Source organism: Oncorhynchus kisutch, linkage group LG25 (genome assembly GCF_002021735.2).
Source record: "Oncorhynchus kisutch isolate 150728-3 linkage group LG25, Okis_V2, whole genome shotgun sequence".
Lineage (NCBI taxonomy): Eukaryota > Metazoa > Chordata > Actinopteri > Salmoniformes > Salmonidae > Oncorhynchus > Oncorhynchus kisutch.
This window is the reverse complement of record NC_034198.2, coordinates 28,523,924-28,548,838: the sequence shown is the minus strand read 5'-3', so window position 1 is coordinate 28,548,838 and position 24,915 is coordinate 28,523,924. Positions and strand designations below refer to the sequence as shown.

Genomic DNA, 24,915 nt, shown 5'->3' with positions numbered 1-24,915 from the left:
AAACTATGTGTGGACAGTCAGGAAAAACAGATTGGCGATATAGAAAGAAATTCAGATTTGGGTTCTTAGGGTGGCTGTGTAAACACAGCCTAATGTTGCAAGATGTATGGTGTGTGGTCAATTTCAGGAGCTGGTGGTGATGGGAGCTCCAGGATCATACTACTGGACAGGAACAGTCAAGGTCTACAACCTGACCTCCAGCACCTTCTACAACCCCAACAAAGAAGAAGTCGACTCACACAGATACAGCTATCTAGGTATGTTTCCTTTGATTGATTTAATCGATTAATCACTTATGCAATCGATCAATCTGTCTGTCAGTCGGTCTTTCAATCAGCTGATTAATTAATCAATAAATAGCCCAATCAATTTATAAATCATCAATCAAATGTATTCACAAAGCCCTTTTTAAATGACAGCACACTTTACACTTTACACTACACTAACCTGGAGTAAAATAGTTGACTACCTGTACCTCATTTATTTGATTTGTATTGACAACTCTGACTGTTTCTCTGTTTCTCTCTAGGCTATGCTGTGACAAACCACTATTCAATGTAAAGTCTGACTGATTCTGTCTCTCTAGGCTATGCTGTGACTAACCACTATTTCATGTAAAGTCTGACTGTTTCTCTGTTTCTCTCTAGGCTATGCTGTGACTGCTGGACACTTCTCCTCTCCTAACTTCATAGATGTGGCTGCAGGAGCTCCACAACACAGTGGAGGAGGAAAAGTACGTACAGGATTTGATTGGTTGATTTAGGAGGAGTATCATATCTTTGTATTGAATATTTTAACACGGATTTGTTAACACTGTATTTTAACACTGTATCCTCCTTTCCCTCCAGGTTTACATTTTCAGAATAGATGGTGGGTCTTTGGTGAAGATCTTTCAAGCCTCAGGGAAAATGGTATGTGTCTGAAATATGGACCACAGCGATCTACTATGCTGTTTAACCATTACTACATGACAGTGACATGTTGTTTCTTTAGTGTGTCAGTGGTGATCACTGTTCACTTCTACCATCTGTTAGTATTCTTTGTTATCAGAAATGACATAGGCCTACACTTGAGTGATCATGCTCAATGGAGAGTCTCTAGACTTAATCAGGGTCTGGGAAACCATGCCCCATGTGTAGTAGAGTACACATACTGCTGGTGCAGGTGAAGCATGGCAGACTGTTAGTTAATGGTTTTCTCAGAAGCACCACACTGTTTATGTGGTTTATGTAAAGTGTTTAGAGCGCTCTAGGCTTGCATCCCAAATTGCACCCATTGGGCTCTGGTCAAAAATAGTACACTATATAGAGAAAGGGGTGCCATTTGGGACACATCCCTAGTCTGACCACGAATCAATCTTTGTAGATTAAGACCCTATGTTTTGTAAATATTCCTTTAATATGGGTAGAGATATGAAAGGGAAAATTAATCCAGTCAGATTGTGGAGGGAGAGAATGATGAGTGTCTGTCTATCTTGAGGGCAACCGAAAAAGAGGTCCTCATAGGCAATGAGTAGATAAGAATAGAATATAAATATTATAAGATACAACAGAATGAAAATAATAGAATAGGACAGAATAGGATATAATATTTTTCCTAGATGGACCTTCAGTTGTGGCTAATAATTAAGACAATAAATATACACTTAAATACACACACACAATTCACATGACAAATACATTACACTAGATCAACATCAATAATCATGTTTTGATGAAAAGACTGATCTGACTAGTGGTGTGTGTGGCTCTGTGGCTGTAGTGGTGTGCCTGTCTGTGTGGCTCTGTGGCTGTAGTGGTGTGTCTGTCTGTGTGCCTCTGGCTGTGCTTGGTTATTTTCCAGATGTGCTCTTACCTTGGCTCCAAATTTTGTGAATAGAATAGAATACATGTATATCTCTATACATTATACACAAGGTGAACACAGCGTTATGTATTTTCACTGACCCAATGCTACCTGTCTGTGTGGCTCTGTGGCTGTGCTTGGTTATTTTCCAGATGGGCTCTTACTTTGGCTCCTCATTGTGTGCAGTTGACCTGAACCGTGATGGCCTGTCGGACCTGCTGGTTGGAGCGCCCATGCACAGCACGCTACGGGACGAGGGACAGGTCTCTGTCTACCTCAGCAAGGGCAATGTGAGTGGGATCTGGGTTGGATGGGAATAGAGTTGGAAAATGATGTGAACTTTCTGAAATGTCCCATATCTTCCCGAAGTTGTAGGACATTCGGAAGGGAGTGACCAGGTAGAGAATCCTCCAACTAGGAATTCTCTAAATTAGATTTGTGAAAAACATTGGAGATGTACAGTATATTCTAGCCCTCCAGTCAGCCTGTATATAACCCACCATATAGAAACATGGCTGCCTATACAGCCTGGTCTCATAGACTAGATGTAAACGTAAATCCACTCAAATTAGGGTGATATGTCACGTTTGGTATGGTTACATAATACAGATGGTTACTTAAGGCAAACATGAAAGTAGGGTGGTTGGTCGGGGTGGATGAGTTGAGTGTGTATTATGACCTCCATATAGAGTGTTTGATCCTGTTCTATTTATGAGTTATCATTAGGATCTTATAACTAGCTCGTCTTGGAGGTTGTTACTGTGTGTTTGAGTTGTTCATGAAAGACAAGTAACTAAAGGAAGGGGAAAGCAGCCATCTATAGCCGATAGAGACAGTTCCTCAACTGTTATAGTAAAAAGCAGGATTTATTTTAGTTAGTAGTAAGTTATAACTATTCTACTTTAAAGTAAAGGGTTGTGTCATGCCGTAACTGCTCCCCTTTTATAGTAATGGCTATATCACACAATAACCATTCCCCTTTAAAGTTATGGGTTGTGTTACGCAATAACCCTTCCCCTGTAATGGGTTGTGTCACGTCATAACTATTCCCCATTAATGTAATAGGTTGTGTCACATCCTAAACATTCCTCTGTAATGTCTTGTGTCACGTTATAACCATTTTCCTTTAAAGTAAAGGGTTGTGTCACGTCATAACCCTTCCCCTTTAAAGTAATGGGTTGTGTCACGTCATAACCATTCCCATTTGACTCTACTTGCAGGGGGTGATGGAGCAGGCTGAACTCTTAAATGGAGATGATGCCTACAATGCACACTTTGGAGAGTGCATCACTGCAATCGGAGACATCGATGACGATGGGTACCAAGGTAAGTGTCTCTCAACTAAGTCACTGTGTTTTCAAGTATAGAATGTATGCTTATATAAACATGTTAACCCTCCTCAAATCACTATTTAGCACTATTGTTGTATACATACAAAACTTCTGGATGACACATATTAGATTTATGAGAATTGGTCTAGTCTAGTTTTTCTTCCACAATGTTAAACATTGTGACATAAGCAAACGTTGGATGGTTGTAATACGTATGCTATAAAACCCAAAAAAGCTTTTCTCTCAGGGACATTCTGTTTGGATTATTTTGTGGAGAGTGGGATCTTGTGCATTTCCTTATCCATGTTATGATTGTTTTAAAACATTCACTTTTTTCTTATGCATGCTATTGCATCATCACTGAAGAACTATTTTTGTTTTAAAAGGGGAAAGTGTATTTTCCAGCTTTGGTTGTGAGGGGGGATTAAGGGATGTTGCCTGCGCATCAAATGCCACCCTCTTCCCTGCATAGTGTACAACTTTTGACCAGGGCCCATTTGGGATGCAGACTTTATGTTCATCCTTTTGCCTTCAGTTTTATGGTTCTGTTTCCACTCTTACAGAGGTTTCACACTGGGGTTTATAGGGACTGACAACACTTAAATGTCTATTAAGAGACTGTAACAACATGTTTCCGAAGCACAGCCCTGCAAAAAGAAAAAGACCCAGGGGTCCTGACCATAGAAATAGAATGAATAGAATGGACGTCTCCATTCATGTCAATGATGGCATAATGGGTGGACTGGCAGCCATTTTGAGTGCCAGGAATTAAAAGCAGGAAGCGTACCCTTCAATCTGTGCTGTGATTTGTTGAGTCAACTCAACTGACATTACAAAAGATACATGTCATTGCATGAGCCATATCAGATAGAATCATTTGAATGAACATTCTACATTACCATGTAGAATGTTGATAGAACACTCCAAATAACCATGGAAATTATTGCATTACAATACCAGGCAGCCAATGCAAGTGGACCCATGAGTTTACCAGTCAAATTACCATAGTTAGAGCTTCCATCCTGTTCTATTCAGAGGTGTCATGCCCATAGGCAGCACAGGGGCACGTGCCCCTTCAGATTGTCCTGTTTAAAAAAAAATATATATATATTTTTTTTATTTTTGTACTACTAGCCACTTAAGAATTTCATGAAGTTGGCTTTAACCAGCCCAGATAGCTTCTCCCAACCTCATAACTACACTTAACCAAGAAATATGAACGCAACTTGTAGTGTTGGTTTCATGAGCTGAAATAAAAGATCTCAGAAATGTTCAATACACACAAAAAGCTTATTTCTCTCAAATTGTGTGCACAAATTTGTTTACATCCCTGTTCGTAAGCATCCCTGGTATATCAAGAAGCTAATTAAACAGTATTATCATTACACAGGTGTTGGGGACAATAAAAGGCCAAACCAAATCAAATTGTATTTGTCACATGCGCCGAATACAACAGACCTTACAGTGAAATGTAAGGTCTTAACCAACAATGCAGTTTTAATAAAATACCAACAAAAAAAGTAAGAGATAAGAATAACACATAATTAATGAGCAGCAGTAAATATCAATAGCGGGGCTATATACAGGGGGTACCGGTACAGAGTCAATGTGCGGGGTGGTGGAAGGGGGGGGGCTATGACTAGGGTGGCTGGAGTCTTGACAATTTTTAGGGCCTTCCTCTGACGCCACCTGGTATAGAGGTCTTGCTTGGCCCCGGTGATGTACTGGGCCGTAAGCACTACCCTCTGTAGTGCCTTGCGGTCGGAGGCCGAGCATTTGCCATACCAGGCAGTGATGCAACCCATCAGGATGCTCTCGATGGTGTAGCTGTAGAACCTTTTGAGGATCTGAGGACACATGCCAACTCTTTTCAGTCTCCAGGTCTCTGATCTCCTCCCTATAGGCTGTCTCATCGTTGTCGGTGATCAGGCCTTCCGATGTTGTGTCATTGGCAAACTTAATCATGGTGTTAATCATGGTGTTAATCATGGAGTCGTGCCTGGCCGTGCAGTATTGAGTGAACAGGGAGTACAGGAGGGGGCTGAGCACGCACCCCTGAGGGGCCCCTGTGTTGAGGATCAGCGTGGCGGATGTGTTGTTACCTACCCTTACCACCTGGGGCGGCCCATCAGGAAGTCCAGGATCGAGTTGCAGAGTGAGGTGTTTAGTCCCAGGGTCCTTAGCTTAGTGATGAGCTTTGAGGGCACTATGGTGTCGAACGCTGAGCTGTTGTCAATGAATAGCATTCTCACATAGGTGTTCCTTTTGTCCAGGTGTGAAAGAGAAGAGTGGAGTGCATAGAGATTGCATCATCTGTGGATCTGTTGGTGCAGTATTCAAATTGGAATGGGTCTAGGGCAGCTATTCCCAAACTGAATACCCACTGGGGTACACGCAATGCCGTCGGGGTTATGCCAAATAAAAATGTGATTCACATTTTCAAACAGTTCATTTATATTTTCCAACGGGGCTATACATTTGGGTGAGTTTTTTTCCCGCCTGAGTAGCCTCGTTTCACTGCCAAAAATAAAATGAAGCCACCTAGTTAGTGTTCAGCGAAATAACAACACAATGTCAAATACAGGTAATTAACATCCAATCACATTAACCGTTACTCTTTCGCGGTAATTCCACAAATGTAGCTCATGTTGGAATTCGTACTGATGGCGCAGAAGCCATAACAGGGAGACATAGTGTAGTGGACACGCGTGTGCAAGCAGTTGTTCCCGATGCCACTTGGGTACACTGCAGCATCTTCCGAGAGGTTCTTGCTGCCAAGGGAATGCCTGACAGCTTGAAAGACATTTTGGACACTACAGTGAAATTGTTAACTTTGTTAAAGCAACTCTCGTGTATTTTCTGCACTATGCAATGATATGGGCAGCGACCATGTAACGCTTTTACAACATACCGAAATGCGCTGGTTATCAAGGGGGAAAGTATTGACACGTTTTTTTAAATTGAGAGACGAGCCTAAAGTTTTCTTTACTGACCATAATTTTCACTTGTCTGACCGCTTGCATGATGACAAGTTTCTCACACGACTGGCCAATCTGGATGATGTTTTTTCTCGCCGGAATGATCTGAATCTAGGATTACAGGGACTCTCTGCAACTATATTCAATGTGCGGGACAAAATTTAGGATATGATTAAGTAGTTGGAGCTCTTCTCTGTCTCGATTAACAAGGACAACACACAGGTCTTTCCATCATTGTCTGGTTTGTTGTGTGCAAATAAACTCAAGCTTACGGCCAATTTCAAATGTGATATAGCGAAGCACCTTAGTAAGTTGGCTATTCAATTACGCAGGTACTTTCCCAAAACGAATGACACAAACAACTGGATTCGTTATCCCTTTCGTGCCCTGCCTTCAGTCCACTTACCGATATCTGAACAAGAGACCCTCATTGAAATTGCAACAAGCAGTTCTGTGAAGATTTTATTTAATCAGAAGGCACTTCCAGATTTCTGGATAGGGCTGTGCTCAGTGTCCTGCCTTGGCAAATTGCACTGTTAAGACACTGATTTCCTTTGCAACCACTTACTTATGTGAGAGTGGATTCTCGGCCCTCACTAGCATTAAAACTAATACAGGCACAGACTGTGTGTGGAAAATGATTTAAGACTGAGACTCTCTCCAACACCACCCAACATTGCAAAGTTATGTGCATCCTTTCAAGCACACCCTTCTCATTAACCTGTGGTGAGGTATTCACAGTTTTCGATTAACAAATCAAGTTTTATATGTAAAATGGCTAAATAAAGAGCAAAATTGTTGATTATTATTATATTAATATTTGTGCCTGGGCCTATAAGAGTTCTTGTCATTTCTGTAATTTCCCCTGAGCCGGGTTGTGACAAAAACTCACACTCGTTCTTATGTTTAATAAATGTATTGTATAGTGTGTGTGTGTGTGTGTGGCAGGCTTACAATGATGGGAAAAAACTACATCTGAGAGTGTGCTGACCCTGGTGCTAGAGGGGGTACGCAGCTGGAGGTTGAATGTTTGAAGGGGTATGGGACTAAAAAATTTGGGAACCGCTGTTCTAGGGTTTCTGGGATAATGGTGTTGATGTGAGTCATGACCAGCCTGTCAAAGCATTTCATGGCTACATACGTGAGTGCTACGGGTCGGTAATCATTTAGGCAGGTAACCTTAGTGTTTTTGGCCACAGGGACTATGGTGGTCTACTTGAAACATGTTGGTTTTACAGACTCAGACAGGGAGAGGTTGAAAATGTCAGTGAAGACACTTGCTAGTTGGTCAGCGCATGCTCGAAGTACACGTCCTGGTAAACCATCTGGCCCTGCGGCCTTGTGAATGTTGACCTGTTTGAAGGTCTTACTCACATTGGCTGCGGAGAGCGTGATCACTCAGTTGTCCGGAACAGCTGACGCTCTCATGCATGTTGAAGTGGTACTTGCCTTGAAGCGAGCATAGAAGTTATTTAGCTCGTCTGGTAGGCTCGTGTCACTGGGCAGCTCTCGGCTGTGCTTCCCTTTGTAGTTCTAATCGTTTGCAAGCCCTGCCACATCCGATGAGCGTCCGAGAAGGTGAAGTACGATTTGATCTTAATCCTGTATTGGCGCTTTGCCTGTTTGATGGTTCGTCGTAGGGCATAGCGGGATTTCTTATAAGCTTCCAGATTAGTCCCACTCCTTGAAAGCGGCATCTCTACCCTTTAGCTCAGTGCGAATGTTGCCTGTAATCCATGGCTTCTGGTTGGGGTATATATGTAGTCACTGTGTGGACGATGTCCTCGATGCACTTATTGATAAAGCCAGTGACTGATGTGGTGTACTCCTCAATGCCATCGGAAGAATCCTGGAACATATTCCAGTCTGTGCTAGCAAAGCATTCCTGTAGTTTAGCATCTGCATCATCTGACCACTTTTTTATAGACCGAGTCACTGGTGCTTCCTGCTTTAATTTTTGCTTGTAAGCAGGAATCAGGAGGATAGATTAATGGCCATATTTGCCAAATGGAGGGCAAGGGAGAGCTTTGTATGGGTCTCTGTGTGTGGAGTAAAGGTGGTCTAGATTCTTTTCCCCTCTGGTTGCACATTTAACATGCTGATAGAAATTAGGTAAAACTGATTTAAGTTTCCCTACATTGAAGTCCCAGCCACTAGGAGTGCCGGCTCTGGATGAGCGTTTTCCTGTTTGCTTATGGCGGTATACAGCTCATTGAGCGCGGTTTTAGTGACAGCATCGGTCTGTGGTGGTATGTAAGACAGCTTCGAAAAATATAGATGAAAACTCTCTAGGTAGATAGTGTGGTCTACAGCTTATCATGACATACTCTACCTCAGGCGAGAAAAACCTCAAGACTTCCTTAGATATCGTGGACCAGCTGTTCTTCACATACAGTTGAAGTCGGAAATTTACATACACCATAGCCAAATACATTTAAACTCAGTTTTTCACAATTCCTGACATTTAGTCCTAGTAAATATGCCCTGTTTTAGGTCAGTTAGGATCACCACTTTATTTTAAGAATGTGAAATGTCAGAATAATAGTAGAGAGAATTATTTATTTCAGCTTTTATTTCTTTCATCACATTCCCAGTGGGTCAGAAGTTTACATGCACTCAATTAGTATTTGATAGCATTGCCTTTAAATTGTGTAACTTGGGTCAAACGTTTCGGGTAACCTTCCACAAGCTTCCCACAATAAGTTGGGTGAATTTTGGCCCATTCCTCCTGACAGAGCTGGTGTAACTGAGTCAGGTTTGGAGGCCTCCTTGCTCGCACACACTTTTTCAGTTCTGCCCACCAATTTTCTATGGGATTGAGGTCAGGTGTTTGTTATGGCCACTCCAATACCTTGACTTCATTGTCCTTAAGCCATTTTGCCACAACTTTGGGAGTATGCTTGGGGTCATTGCCATTTGGAAGACCCATTTGCGACCAAGCTTTAACTTCCTGATGGATGTCTTGAGATGTTGCTTCAATATATCATGATGCCATCTATTTTGTGAAGTGCACCAGTCCCTGCTGCAGCAAAGCACCCCCACAACATGATGCTGCTTCACGGTTGGGATGGTGTTATTTGGCTTGCAAGCCTCCCCCTTTTTCCTCCAAACATAACGATGGTCATTATGGCCAAACAGTTCTAATTTAGTTTCATCAGACCAAAGGACATTTCTCCAAAAGTACGATCTTTGTCACCATGTGCAGTTGCAAACCGTAGTCTGGCTTTTTTATGGCGGTTTTGGTGCAGTGGCTTCTTCCTTGCTGAGCGGCCTTTCAGGTTGTGTCGATATATGACTCGTTTTACTGTGGATATAGACACTTTTGTACCTGTTTCCTCCAGCAAGGTCATTTGCTGTTGTTCTGGGATTGATTTGCACTTTTCGCACCAAAGTACGTTCATCTCTAGGAGACAGAATGCATCTCCTTTCTGAGCGGTGTGACGGCTGCGTGGTCCCATGGTGTTTATACTTGCATACTATTGTTTGTACAGATGAATGTGGTACCTTCAGGCGTTTGGAAATTGTATCAAAGATGAACCAGACATGTGGAAGTCTACAATTGTTTTTCTGACGTCTTGGCTGATTTATTTTGAGTTTCCCATTATGTCAAGCAAAGAGGCACTGAGTTTGAAGGTAGGCCTTGAAATACATCCACAGGTACACCTCCAATTGACTCAAATTATGTCAATTAGCCTATCAGAAGCTTCTAAAGCCATGACATTCTTTTCTGGAATTTTCCAAGCTGTTTAAAGGCACAGTCAACTTAGTGTATGTTAACTTCTGACCCACTGGAATTGTGATACAGTGAATTATAAGTGAAATAATCTGTCTGTAAACAATTGTTGGAAAAATTACTTGTGTCATGCTCAAAGTACATGTCCTAACCGACTTGCCAAAACTATAGTTTGTTAACAAGAAATTTGTGAAATGGTTGAAAAAACTAGTTTTAATGACTCCAACATAAGTGTATGTAAACTTCTGACTTCAACTGTATATGCATAGGCCCCCACCCCGTGTCTTACCAGAGGATGCTGTTCTGTCCTGCCGATGGAGTGTATAACCCGCGAGCTGTATGTTCTTAATGTCGTCGTTCAGCCTTGACTTGTTGAAACATAAGATATTACAGTTTTTAATGTACTGTTGGTAAGATATATGTGCTTTCAGCTCGTCCCATTCATTTTCCAGTGATTGAACATTAGCTAGCTGGACAGAAGGCAAGGGCAGATTAGCCACTCGTCACCTGATTCTCACAAGGCACCCTGATCTTTTTCCACAAAATCTCAGTTTCCTTCTCCAGCGAGTCACGGGGATCGGGTGTCTGTAGTAGTATATCCCTCCCATCCAACTCATTGAAGAAGAACTCTTTGTCCAGTTTGAGGTGAGCAATCGCAGTTCTGATGTCCAGAAGCTCTTTTCAGTCATAAGAGATGGTAGCAGCAACATTATGTAAAAATCAAGTTACGAACAACGCGAAAAAACAAACAATATAGCATGGCGGTTAAGAGCCGGAAAGACGGTAGACCTCCCCTCCGGCGCCATCGTAATACTCTAAAATGTGCAGTTTGGTCACACAACAAATCAAATCAAATGTATTTATATAGCCCTTCATACATCAGCTGATAACTCAAAGTGCTGTACAGAAACCCAGCCTAAAACCCCAAACAGCAAGCAATGCAGGTGTAGAAGCACGGTGGCTAGGAAAAACTCCCTAGAAAGGCCAAAACCTAGGAAGAAACCTAGAGAGGAAGCAGGATATGTGGGGTGGCCAGTCCTCTTCTGGCTGTGCCGGGTGGAGATTATAACAGAACATGGCCAGGATGTTAAAATGTTCATAAATGACCAGCATGGTCCAATAATAATAAGGCAGAACAGTTGAAACTGGAGCAGCAGCACGGCCAGGTGGACTGGGGACAGCAAGGAGTCATCATGTCAGGTAGTCCTGAGGCATGGTCCTAGGGCTCAGGTCAGTTGAAACTGGAACAGCAGCATGGCCAGGTGGACTGGGGACAGCAAGGAGTCATCATGTCAGGTAGTCCTGGGGCATGGTCCTAGGGCTCAGGTCCTCCGAGAGAGAGAAAGAAAGAGAGGAGAGAATTAGAGAACGCACACTTAGATTCACACAGGACACCGAATAGGACAGGAGAAGTACTCCAGATATAACAAACTGACCCCAGCCCCCTGACACAAACTACTGCAGCATAAATACTGGAGGCTGAGACAGGAGGGGTCAGGAGACACTGTGGCCCCATCCGAGGATGGGATCCGAGGATGTTCACCTTCCCACTCCTGGGCCAGACTACACTCAATCATATGACCCACTGAAGAGATGAGTCTTCAATAAAGACTTAAAGGTTGAGACCGAGTTTGCATCTCTGACATGGGTAGGCAGACCGTTCCATAAAAATGGAGCTCTATAGGAGAAAGCCCTGCCTCCAGCTGTTTGCTTAGAAATTCTAGGGATAATTAGGAGGCCTGCGTCTTGTGATCATAGCGTATGTGTAGGTATGTACGGCAGGACCAAATCAGAGAGATAGGTAGGAGCAAGCCCATGTAATGCTTTGTAGGTTAGCAGTAAAACCTTGAAATCAGCCCTTGCTTTGACAGGAAGCCAGTGTAGGGAGGCTAGCACTGGAGTAATATGATCAAATGTTTTGGTTCTAGTCAGGATTCTAGCAGCCGTATTTAGCACTAACTGAAGTTTATTTAGTGCTTTATCCGGGTAGCCGGAAAGTAGAGCATTGAAGTAGTCTATCCTAGAAGTGACAAAAGCATGGATTAATTTTTCAGCATCATTTTTGGACAGAAATTTTCTGATTTTTGCAATGTTACGTAGATGGAAAAAAGCTGTCCTTGAAATGGTCTTGATATGTTCTTCAAAAGAGAGATCAGGGTCCAGAGTAATGCCGAGGTCCTTCTCAGTTTTATTTGAGACGACTGTACAACCATTAAGATTAATTGTCAGATTCAACAGAAGATCTCTTTGTTTCTTGGGACCTAGAACAAGCATCTCTGTTTTGTCCGAGTTTAAAAGTAGAAAGTTTGCAGCCATCCACTTCCTTATGTCTGAAACACATGCTTCTAGCGAGGGCAATTTTGGGGCTTCACCATGTTTCATTGAAATGTACAGCTGTGTGTCATCCGCATAGCAGTGAAAGTTAACATTATGTTTTCGAATGTCATCCCCAAGAGGTAAAATATATAGTGAAAACAATAGTGGTCCTAAAACGGAACCTTGAGGAACACCGAAATGTACAGTTGATTTGTCAGAGGACAAACCATTCACAGAGACAAACTGATATCTTTCCGACAGATAAGATCTAAACCTGGCCAGAACTTGTCCGTGTAGACCAATTTGGGTTTCCAATCTCTCCAAAAGAATGTGGTGATCGATGGTATCAAAAGCAGCACTAAGGTCTAGGAGCACGAGGACAGATGCAGAGCCTCGGTCTGATGCCATCAAAAGGTCATTTACCACCTTCACAAGTGCTGTCTCAGTGCTATGATGGGGTCTAAAACCAGACTGAAGCATTTCGTATACATTGTTTGTCTTCGGGAAGGCAGTGAGTTTCTGCACAACAGCCTTTTCTAAAATTTTTGAGAGGAATGGAAGATTCGATATAGGCCAATGCTAAACAATGCTACAGATGTCTCAAGATTTAGGGAGCGTGCAATTGGCATGCTGACTGCAGGAATGTCCTTCAGAGCTGTTGCCAGAGAATTTCATTTCTCTACCATAAGCCACCTCCAACATCGTTTTAGAGAATTTGGCAGTACGTTTAACCTGCTTCACATCTGCAGACCATGTGTAACCACACCAGCCCAGGACCTCCACATCTGGTTTCTTCACCTGAGGGATTGTCTGAGACCAGCCACCCAGACAGCTGATGAAACTGTGGGTTTGCACAACCGAAGAATTTCTGCACAAACTGTCAGAATCCGTCTCAGGGAAGCTGGTCTGCGTGCTTGTTGTCCTCACCAGGGTTTTGACCTGACTGCAGTTTGGCATCGTAACCGACTTCAGTGGGCAAATGCTCACCTTCGATGGCCACTGGCATGCTGGAGAAATGTGCTTTTCACAGATTAATCCCGGTTTCAACTGTATCGGGCAGATGGCAGACAGCGTGTATGGTTATGTGTGTGGCAGTGGGGTTATAAGTTATGGACAAAGAACAATTGCATTTTATCGATGGCAATTTGAATGCACAGAGATACCATGACGATAATATAATGTACTGCTCCATGTTGCAAGGATCTGTACACAATTCCTGGTAGCTGAAAATGTCCCAGTTCTCACCAGACCTGGATACATCTAGCATGTTTGCGATGCTCTGGATTAACGTGTACGACAGCGTGTTCCAGTTCCCACCAATATCCAGCAACAGACATAAATCAATCAATCAATCAAATGTATTTCTAAAGCCCTTCTTACATCAGCTGATGTTACAGTGTTGAACGGAAACCCAGCCTAAAACCCCAAACAACAAGCAATGCAGGTGTAGAAGCACAGTGGCTTGGAAAAACTCCCTAGAAAGGCCGGAACCTAGCCAGTCCTCTTCTGGCTGTGCCGGGTGGAGATTATAATAGAACATGGCCAAGATGTTCAAATGTTCATAGATGACCAGCAGGGTCAAATAAAAGTAATCACAGTGGTTGTAGAGGGTGCAACAGGTCAGGACCTCAGGAGTAAATGTCAGTTGGCTTTTCATAGCCAATCATTCAGAGTATCTCTACCATTCTTGCTGAGGTATGGGACAACATTCCACAGGCCAGAATAAACAGCCTGATCAACTTTTTGCCAAGGAGATGTGTTGTGCTGCATGAGGCAAATGGAGATCACACCAGATACTGACCGGTTTTCTGATCCACACCCCAAATATTTTTTTAAGGTATACGACATGACCAAAAGTATGTGGACACCTACTTGTCGAACATCTCATTCCAAAATAATGGGCATTAATATGGAGTTGGTCCCCTCTTTGCTGCTATAACAGCCTCCACTCTTCTGGGAAGGCTTTCCACTAGATGTTGGAACATTGCTTTGGAGACTTGGTTCCATTCAGCCACGTGCATTAGTGAGGTCGGGCACTGATGTTGGGTGATTAGGCCTGGCTCGTAGTCGGTGTTCCAATTCATCCCATAGGTGTTCGATAGGGTTGAAGTCAGGGAAAACCTTTTCTGTATGAACCTGTATGAACCTCCCTTTGGTCCTTCCCCAAACTGTTTCCACAAAGTTGGAAGCACAGAATTGTCTAGAATGTCATTGTATGCTGTAGCTTTAAGATTTCCCAACACTGGAACTAAGGGGCCTAGCCTGGACCATGAAAAACAGCCCCAGACCATTATTTCTCCTCCACCAAACTTTACAGTTGGTACTATGCATTGGGGCAACACAGATTCATCCGTTGGACTGCCAGATGGTGAAGCGTGATTCATCACTCCAGAAAACACGTTTCCTCTGCTCTAGAGTCCAATGGCTTTACACCACTCCATCCGATGCTTGGCATTGCGCATGGTGATCTTAGGCTTGTGTGCGGCTGCTCGGCAATGGAAGCCCATTTCATGAAGCTCCCGACGAACAGTTTTTGTACTGACGTTCCTTCCAGAGGCAGTTTGGAACTCAGGAGTGAGTGTTTCAACCAAGGACAGTTGATTTTACGTGCTACGCAAATCAGCACTCGGTGGTCCCATTCTGTGAGCTTGTGTGGCCTACCACTTCGCGGCTGAGCCGTTGTTGCTCCTAGACATTTCCACTTCACAATAACAGCACATACAGTTGACCGGGGCAGGGCAGACATTTTACTAACTGACTTGTTGGAAAGGCGGCATCCTATGACGGTGCCACATTGAAAGTCACTGAGCTCTTCAGCAAGGCCATTCTGCTGCCAATGTTTGTTTATGGAGATTGCATGGCTGTGTGCAAGATTTTATACATCTGTCAGCAGCGGGTGTGGCTGAAATAGCAGAATCCATTAATTTGAAGGGGTGTCCACATACTTTTGTATACATAGTGTATCTGTGACCAACAGATGCATATCTGTATTCCCAGTCATGTGAAATCCATAGATTAGGGCCTTTATTTCAATTGACTGATTTCCATATATGAACTGTAACTCAGTAAAATCTTTAAAATTGTTGCATGTTGCGTTTATATTTTTGTTCTGTGTAGTTATTAGTAAGAAGCTATTTCAGGCTATCAATCAAGTTAGAGGAGCTAGCTTGTCGAACTATCTTAGCTGGCATACCTGCTGGGTTGGTAGACTTTAGAAAAGCTAAATGTACTGAATAAGACTCACATTCCTTTCAATCTTTTAGCAGAGAAGCATATTTAGTTTCTTTAAAAAAGAACCACACAGTGTTTAATAGTCACATGTACAGGGTTGCAGGTGTGATTGCAGGGTACAGTGAAAATCATATGGTGAAAAGTTGACCGCTCAAGAGGTATGCTCAGATATTAATTACGTGTAATGATTATGGCTATAGATTGCAGGAAAAAGCTGTTTCAGGTGTTTGAAAAATGCGAAATTCTCCAACTTACAGATGGGGTGTCTAACCCATTCAGGTCACCCCCCAGCGATCCTCACATACTTTGTGCCCCCTCAGATTTTTAGGGTGCATGACGACTCTGTTTCTATTCATTTAATTTCTATGGTCCTGACACACACAAAGGAACTTCTTGAACAGCAGTTGGAATCCAGTCTTGTTGGTTCTTAACTTTCTTGTTAATTTTCTGTAGACGAGTAATACTGAACTCTTTCTCTCTGTGTGTTTGTCTTTGTCTCTCTGCCTCTGTCCTATTCTCTCTCTCTCTCTCTCTCTCTCTCTCTCTCTCTCTCTATCTCTCTCTAGATGTGGCCATAGGAGCACCCAAAGAAGATGACTACGGTGGAGCAGTCTACATTTACCATGGCGATGCCACTGGAATCGTCAACAAATATTCTATGGTAAAGACACTTTCAATGGTTAGACACAACAAGTAATCAGCACAAGTCTTGGGTAGATAATATGCCACCATCATAGGCTCTTTTGGAGGAAGAGATACTAGAAAGTCAAGAGACAATTCATCTTAAACCAATTGAGACATTATGTCCCCTGTGTTTAAGACCAACAACATAAAATATCATCTTCATCTGTTTTTAATTTCTAGTTTAGTCCACACACACACACGTTAGTTTTACAAACAGTTGATTCCCATTCGCAATCCTATTTTCCCTAACCCTTAACCTAACCTTTAACCCCAAACCACTAACCCTAATCTTAACCCTAAACCACTAACCCTAATCTTAACCCTAAACCACTAACCCTAATCCAAACCCTAAACCACTAACCCTAATCCTAACCCTAACTTTTAAACCTAACCCCTAAACCTAAAATAGTATTTCCTCTTGTGGGGACCGGCAAAATGTTCTTAATATTCCTTGTTTTACTATCCTTGTGAGAACTTCTGGTCCCCACAAGGATAATGAAACCAAACACACACACACACTGTGTTAGCAACAAGGATAACATCACAGCTCCATCTGTGTTGACAAAGCAGCACTATTACTCTCTGCTGCATCTCAAATGACACCCTATTCCCTATAGTACAATGTTTTTGACCAGAGCCCTATGTGCACTAAATAGGGAATAGGGTTCCATTTGGGAAGCATCCTCTGACTAACATGTCATAAAGACCCAGGTGGTAATGTTATCCTGGGAAGAGATTTTCCACTCATCTAATACGAACACACACATACACACACACAGGAGTATGTTTTCAATAGCTTGGAAGCCAGACCAAAAGATCCCCACAATGGATATTAGCCCCATGAAACAATATTATAGAGTGTGAGTCCCAAATAGCACCCATATATAGTGCATTACTTTTGACCAGAGCCAATAGGTCCCAGGTCAAAAGTAGTGCACTGCATAGGGTCCCATTTGAAACAGTCACAGTAGTTCATCGTTTCTATTTACTGAGATACAGGATGAGGTGAAATGTAAAAGTCCACTTCCCTCTCAAACCGTAGCCTTGCTCAGTGTTGTTGGTAGATTAAAGCTCAGACAGTGGTCTGTTATGGTAGCAGTAACAGACACAGTTGTCTGTTATGGTAGCAGTAACAGACACAGTGGTCTGTTTTACTAGAGGTAGCAAAAACATGTTTGACTGTTGTGAGACAATGTGATGCTGATCCCTCCTGCTACAGTAATGTGTTCGCTAGTGTTAATCTGTCAGATCAGTCGTGTGTGTGTGTGTGTACGTGCGTGTGTGTGTGTGCGTGCGTGTGTGTGTGTATTCTCACGTTTATATAATTCATTGCAGAGGCTGTCTGGACGGAGTGTAAACCCCGCCTTCCAGATGTTCGGCCAATCAATATCTGGCAATGTGGACATGGACGGCAATGGATATCTAGGTATTGTCACAATATACAGTACAGTACATAGAATGAAGAATTGGCGTGCTCAACTGAAAAGTTTGGGTGCCAGATTCAAAAGGGATACACTGTTAAAAAACTATATATATATATTCTTAAAGATTAACTTAAATAATATTTCAGTGAGTGCAGGTTTTTCCTTTGTACAGTACAAAACAGATGATACAACGTAGCCAACACTAGGTTCAGGGTTAATGATGTACGTAGGGGCTACAGCTCTACTAGCCAACACTAGGTTCAGAAGTTAACTTCTTGATGCACCCATCCCGGTAGCGTGATCATTTTCGTCAACCGCTGAATTGCAGAGCGCCAAATTCAAATTAAATTACTACAATATTTAATTCATGAATTCACAAGTGCAATATAGCAATGCACCTGGCGTGTCAGGTGATCCAGGTAATCCACCTGGTGTGTCAAATTTCAAAAAAGCTTTTCTGCGAAAACATACCAAGAGTTTATGTAAGGACATCTCTCTCAGCAGACAAAACATTACAAACAGCTAGCAGCCAAGTAGATTGGTCACGAAAGTCAGAAAAGCAATAAAATGAATCGCTTACCTTTGATGATCTTCGGATGTTTGCACTCACAAGACTCCCAGTTACACAATAAATGTTCCTTTTGTTCCATAAAGATTATTTGTGTATCCAAAATACCTCCATTTGGTTGGCGCATTATGTTCAGAAATCCACAGGCTCTAGCAGTCACGACCGTGCAGATGAAAATTTGGAATAATATCTGTAAAGTTCGTAGAAACATGTCAAACGTTTTTTATATAAATCCTCAGGTTGTTTTTACAATATATAATCAATAATATTTCAACCGGACTGTAGCTTCTTCAATAGGAGAGAGAGAGAGAAAATGTCTGCTCCAAGCTGTTGCGCATGCAAAACGCTGCTGGCACCCAGCCATCCAATGACGCAATGTGATCTTTCTCGCTCATTTTTCAAAATAAAAGCCTGAAACTATGTCTAAACACTGTTCACACCATGTGGAAGCTATAAGAAAAGGAATTTGGTTGACATCCCTTTAAATGGAGTTAAGGCAGGCAATGGAACAGAGAGCTTTCAGGAAAAACAGCACTTCCGGGTTGGATTTTCCTCAGGTTTTGCCTGCAAATATCAGTTCTGTTATACTCACAGACAATATTTTGACGGTTTGGAAACTTTAGAGTGTTGTTTATCCTAATCTGACGTTTTTCATCCAAACATCCAAATACTGCCCCCTACACTCAACAGGTTAATGATGTATGTAGGGCCTACAGCTCCACTAGGTTCAGGGTTAATGATGTACGTAGGGCCTATAGCTCCACTAGCCAACACTAGGTTCAGGGTTAATGATGTACGTAGGGCCTACAGCTCCACTAGCCAACACTAGGTTCAGGGTTAATGATGTACGTAGGGCCTACAGCCCCACTAGCCAACAGTAGGTTCAGGGTTAATGATGTACGTAGGGCCTACAGCTCCACTAGGTTCAGGGTTAATGATGTACGTAGGGCCTACAGCCCAACTAGGTTCAGGATTAATGATGTACGTAGGGCCTACAGCTCCACTAGGTTCAAGGTTAATGATGTACGTAGGGCCTACAGCTCCACTGGGTTCAAGGTTAATGATGTACGTAGGGCCTACAGCTCCACTTCATGTCGTTATTGTAAAAGAGAATATGTTCTCAATATCCTACCTGGTGAGATTTAGGTTAAACGAATAAATCAAACGAGCTCGGATCGAATCAGCAGACAAAGTAAAGAATGTCTGCTGATTCGAATGTGGTGTTATTCACGCCTTCTCCCACTTGTTCACCTGTCTGTCTGACTCTGAGTGGACACTGGTTAGCCATTTAGACTCCTGACTGTCTGACTCTGAGTGGACACTGGTTAGCCATTTAGACTCCTGTCTGTCTGACTCTGAGTGGCCCTGGTCAGTTGGTTAGACTCCTGTCTGTCTGACTGAGTGGTCCCTGGTCATTCGGTTAGATTCCTGTCTGTCTGACTCTGAGTGGACCCTGGTCAGTCAGTTAGACTACCGTCTGTCTGACTCTGAGTGGTCCCTGCTCAGTCAGTTAGACTACCGTCTGTCTGACTCTGAGGGGTCCCTGCTCAGTCAGTTAGACTACCGTCTGTCTGACTCCGAGTGGTCCCTGGCCAGTCAGTTAGACTACCGTCTGTCTGACTCTGAGTGGTCCCTGGTCAGTCAGTTAGACTACCGTCTGTCTGACTGAGTGGTCCCTGGTCATTCGGTTAGATTCCTGTCTGTCTGACTCTGAGTGGTCCCTGGTTAGTCAGTTAGACTACCGTCTGTCTGACTCCGAGTGGTCCCTGGTCAGTCGGTCAGACTCGTGATGCTGAGGCATGTTGTTTACTGCATTCCACATCAACAGGGGACATTCAGAACTAGAACAGTAAACAACAAGTATGAGGACTCCATTGTTAAAGCGCAACTGAAGGCAATAAACTTCATTGGTTGAAAACAGCCCATGTGGCATCGATATTAGTCAGAATCATTTATTCTAGTGTCAAAATTGACTACAATGTGTAAATAGAATACATTTGGTCATAGTCAGTCTCATTCAAAACTGAGATGTGCAAGATAATTAGGAAAAAATGGTGGATCACGGAATGGGTACTGTTTAGTAGGTTTCCTTGGTTTGGGTTTATTTCAAACCTGCCCACAGCTAGCAGTACCCAAGTAATCATCAATTTGGAGCGCAGCTGCACACAACCCGATCGCAAGGCCCGTGAACAATTTGGTTTGACATTCGATATCCCTATCGGGCAAGTTAGGGACCATCATAAATTACACAATTTACATGGGGCAATATTTACAATTGTCAATAGCTAAACATTTCAATGACTTAAAAATCTTAAACCAACTATAAATTGTAGAAATTAATATACAAATATTGCAATCATTTAATGAGACAACTAAAAGGCGTGTAACATGGAAATATTGTCCCATTTACATTGTGTAATGTATTGACAGTCCCTAACTGGCCCCGGAGATAGTCTATCCAAAGACAAACTAACTTTGCCACAGTCGCTCACCAGCCGGCTGAAGCTAATTGGCGAAAGAAGTTTGCTAGCCCTAGCTAGCCAAGGCGACATTAAGATACAAGACCTGGTTAGACTGTTTTCAAGTTATCTAGATGGGTGAGTGACTGTAACTGTGTACTGTTTTGGCAGAGTGAATGTACAAACGCTTGCCACGTGAGATATCACACACGCGAGAGACACCCACATTAAACAACATCCCCAATACTCTCATTTGGCTTCAGTCATGGTTGCTGAATATATTAATAAGCAAGCTAAAATAACGTCCAAATCAGTAGGTTCAGCCCCCTTTTAATGATAACCTTTGTGTATTGTGCCATATATTCAAAGAAGGATAAATCTGCACTAACTTAGGTTTCGCTCATTGGTTGTTCTTTCATTACAGACATTACCATTGGTGCTTTTATGGCTGATAGTGTGGTGTTATTGAGGTGAGTGGTTGTATTGTTGAAGTTGGAATGTAATATATTTTGGTGTTACACGAATAGTGGCTTTGTTTCACTGTCCATACCAGCATACCACTTTGAATGTGTGCACAATACATTGTTTTATTCTAAGAGTTAACCAATGCTTCTGTGGATATTGGAAAAGAGCAGTATAAACGCATAAAGTGGAACAGAGTATGTTTTTCATCACAGAAAGACATTAATGCCAAGCTGTGTCCACTGCAGTACCATGTTCAACATGTTGTATTGGTTGTAGGTACATTGACACCATGTTGTGTTGTAATGGTTGTAAGTCCGTTGACACCATGTTGTATTGTATTCATTGTAGGTCTATTGACACCATGTTGTATTGTATTCATTGTAGGTCTATTGACACCATGTTGTATTGTATTCATTGTAGGTCCATTGACACCATGTTGTATTGTATTGGTTGTAGGTCCATTGACACCATGTTGTATTGTATTGGTTGTAGGTCCATTGACACCATGTTGTATTGTATTGGTTGTAGGTACATTGACACCATGTTGTGTTGTAATGGTTGTAAGTCCGTTGACACCATGTTGTATTGTATTCATTGTAGGTCTATTGACACCATGTTGTATTGTATTCATTGTAGGTCTATTGACACCATGTTGTATTGTATTCATTGTAGGTCCATTGACACCATGTTGTATTGACACCATGTTGTATTGTATTGGTTGTAGGTCCATTGACACCATGTTGTATTGACACCATGTTGTATTGTATTCATTGTAGGTCCATTGACACCATGTTGTATTGACACCATGTTGTATTGTATTGGTTGTAGGTCCATTGACACCATGTTGTATTGTACTAGTTGTAGGTCCATTGACACCATGTTGTATTGACACCATGTTGTATTGTATTGGTTGTAGGTCCATTGACACCATGTTGTATTGTATTGGTTGTAGGTCCATTGACACCATGTTGTATTGTATTGGTTGTAGGTCCATTGACACCATGTTGTATTGTATTGGTTGTAGGTCCATTGACACCATGTTGTATTGTATTGGTTGTAGGTCCATTGACACCATGTTGTATTGTATTGGTTGTAGGTCCATTGACACCATGTTGTATTGTATTGGTTGTAGGTCCATTGACACCATGTTGTATTGTATTGGTTGTAGGTCCATTGACACCATGTTGTATTGTATTGGTTGTAGGTCAATTGACACCATATTGTATTGGTTGTAGGTCCATTGACACCATGTTGTATTGTATTGGTTGTAGGTCCATTGACACCATGTTGTATTGACACCATGTTGTATTGTATTGGTTGTAGGTCCATTGACACCATGTTGTATTGTATTGGTTGTAGGTCCATTGACACCATGTTGTATTGTATTGGTTGTAGGTCCATTGACACCATGTTGTATTGACACCATGTTGTATTGTATTGGTTGTAGGTCCATTGACACCATGTTGTATTGACACCATGTTGTATTGTATTGGTTATAGGTCCATTGACACCATGTTGTATTGTACTAGTTGTAGGTCCATTGACACCATGTTGTATTGTATTGGTTGTAGGTCCATTGACACCATGTTGTATTGTGTTGGTTGTAGGTCCATTGACACCATGTTGTATTGACACCATGTTGTATTGTATTGGTTGTAGGTCCATTGACACCATGTTGTATTGACACCATGTTGTATTGTACTAGTTGTAGGTCCATTGACACCACGTTGTGTTTTGTCTCTAGGTCCCGACCGGTGATCACTGTGGACGTGTCCATCTACCTACCTGTCTCCATCAACATCTCTGTTCCTCAGTGTCACGAGGGACCACAGCACCTCAACTGTTTCAACGCTACAGTCTGCCTGCTCTTCAGAGGAAAACACCTGCCTGGACAGATAGGTGAGCACAACTACAGCATAACTACAGCAGACACAAAATGTACAACGCACTTAAGTTGATAGAGTGGTATGTTTGAAATGGGACCCCTCATATGCCTTGTTTTAGTAGTTAGAACAAGTAGACTATATTGTAGTGGATTATTCAGAGCGATTTGTGAATGTGCCACTGAATTGTGTCATTCCATGATGTAGCCTTTGGCCAATGGATGCTGCCTATGGTTGTGGTTCTCCTTCAGTCTACTAACAACAGCTGGTGCACGAAATCTAAGGAAGTCTCTACATTTTGCTCGCTTGAAGTAGAGTATATTATGATAAATTGCAGGCCACACTACTTGCCTAGATAGTTCTCAGCTATACTTTTCATGGCTGTTTACTTACCACCACAGACAGATGCCGGTACTAAGACCGCACTCAGCCAGCTGTATAAGAAAATAAGCAAACAGGAAACGACTCACCCAGAGGTGGCGCTCCTAGTGGCCGGAGACTTTAATGCAGGGAAACTTAAATCGGTTCTACCAAATCTCTATCAACATATTAGATGTGCAACCAGAGGGGGAAAAATTCTAGATCACCTGTACTCCACACACAGAGATGCGTACAGAGCTCTCCCTCGCCCTCCATTTGGTAAATCCGACTACAACGCTATCCTCCTGATTCCTGCTTACAAGCAAAAATTAAAGCAGGAAACACCAGTGACTCGGTCTATAAAAAAATGGTCAGATGAAGCAGATGCTAAATTACAGGACATCGTCCCCACAGTGACTGTACGTACATACCCCAATCAGAAGCCATGGATTACAGGCAACATTAGCACTGAAGGGTAGAGCTGCCGCTTTCAAGGTGCGGGACTCTAACCTGGAAGCTTACAAGAAATCCCGCTATGCCCTGCGACGAACCTTCAAACAGGCAAAGCATCAATACAGGGCTAAGATTGAATCACACTACACCGGCTCTGATGCCCGTCAGATGTGGCAGGGCTTGCAAACTATTACAGACTACAAAGGAGGTGCACAACCTCGAGCTGCCCAGTGACACAAGCCTACCAGATGAGCTAAATCACTTCTATGCTCGCTTCGAGGCAAGCAACACTGAGGCATGCATGAGCGCATCAGCTGCTCCGGATGACTGTCTGATCACGCTCTCCATAGCTGACGTGAGTAAGACCTTTAAACAGGTTAACATTCACAAGGCTGCGGGGCCAGACGGATTACCAGGACGTGTGCTCCGGGCATGTGCTGAGAAACTGGCATTTTCAACATGTCCCTGATTGAGTCTGTAATACCAACATGCTTCAAGCAGACCACCATAGTCCCTGTGCCCAAGAACACAAAGGCAACCTGCCTAAATGACTACAGACCCGTGGCGCTCACATCCGTAGCCATGAAGTGCTTTGAACGGCTGGTAATGGCTCACATCAACACCATTATCCCAGAAACCCTAGACCCACTCCAATTTGCATACCGCCCAAACAGATCCACAGATGATGCCATCTCTATTGCACTCCACACTGCCCTTTCCCACTTGGACAAAAGGAACACCTATGTGAGAATGCTATTCATTGACTACAGTTCAGCGTTCAACACCATAGTACCCTCAAAGCTCATCACTAAGCTAAGGAACCTGGGACTAAACACCTCCCTCTGCAACTGGATCCCGGACTTCCTGACGGGCCGCCCCCAGGTGGTGAGGGTAGGTAGCAACACATCTGCCATGCTGATCCTCAACACTGGAACTCCCCAGGGGTGCGTGCTCAGTCCTCCCCTCCTGTACTCCCTTTTCACCCACGACTGCATGGCCAGGCACGACTCCAACACCATCATTAAGTTTGCTGACGACACAACAGTCGAAGGCCTGATCACCGACAACGACGAGATAGCCTATAGGGAGGAGGTCAGAGACCTGGCCGGGTGGTGCCAGAATAACAACCTATTCCTCAACGTAACCAAGACTAAGGAGATGATTGTGGACTACAGGAAAAGGAGC

At 42.8% G+C, this 24,915-nt stretch overlaps 1 protein-coding gene across 1 annotated transcript in view; it reads left to right on the top strand.

Moving 5' to 3' along the window:
- itga9 (integrin, alpha 9) overlaps positions 1–24,915 on the top strand; it is a 135,531-nt gene that overhangs the window by 32,540 nt on the left and 78,076 nt on the right. The window contains exons 6-14 of the mRNA XM_020461012.2: positions 128–257; positions 648–733; positions 849–911; positions 1,998–2,135; positions 3,066–3,171; positions 16,001–16,095; positions 17,454–17,544; positions 20,994–21,039; positions 22,779–22,933. Of these exons, the coding sequence (XP_020316601.2) occupies positions 128–257; positions 648–733; positions 849–911; positions 1,998–2,135; positions 3,066–3,171; positions 16,001–16,095; positions 17,454–17,544; positions 20,994–21,039; positions 22,779–22,933 (910 nt within the window). The remainder of the gene's footprint in view (positions 1–127; positions 258–647; positions 734–848; positions 912–1,997; positions 2,136–3,065; positions 3,172–16,000; positions 16,096–17,453; positions 17,545–20,993; positions 21,040–22,778; positions 22,934–24,915) is intronic.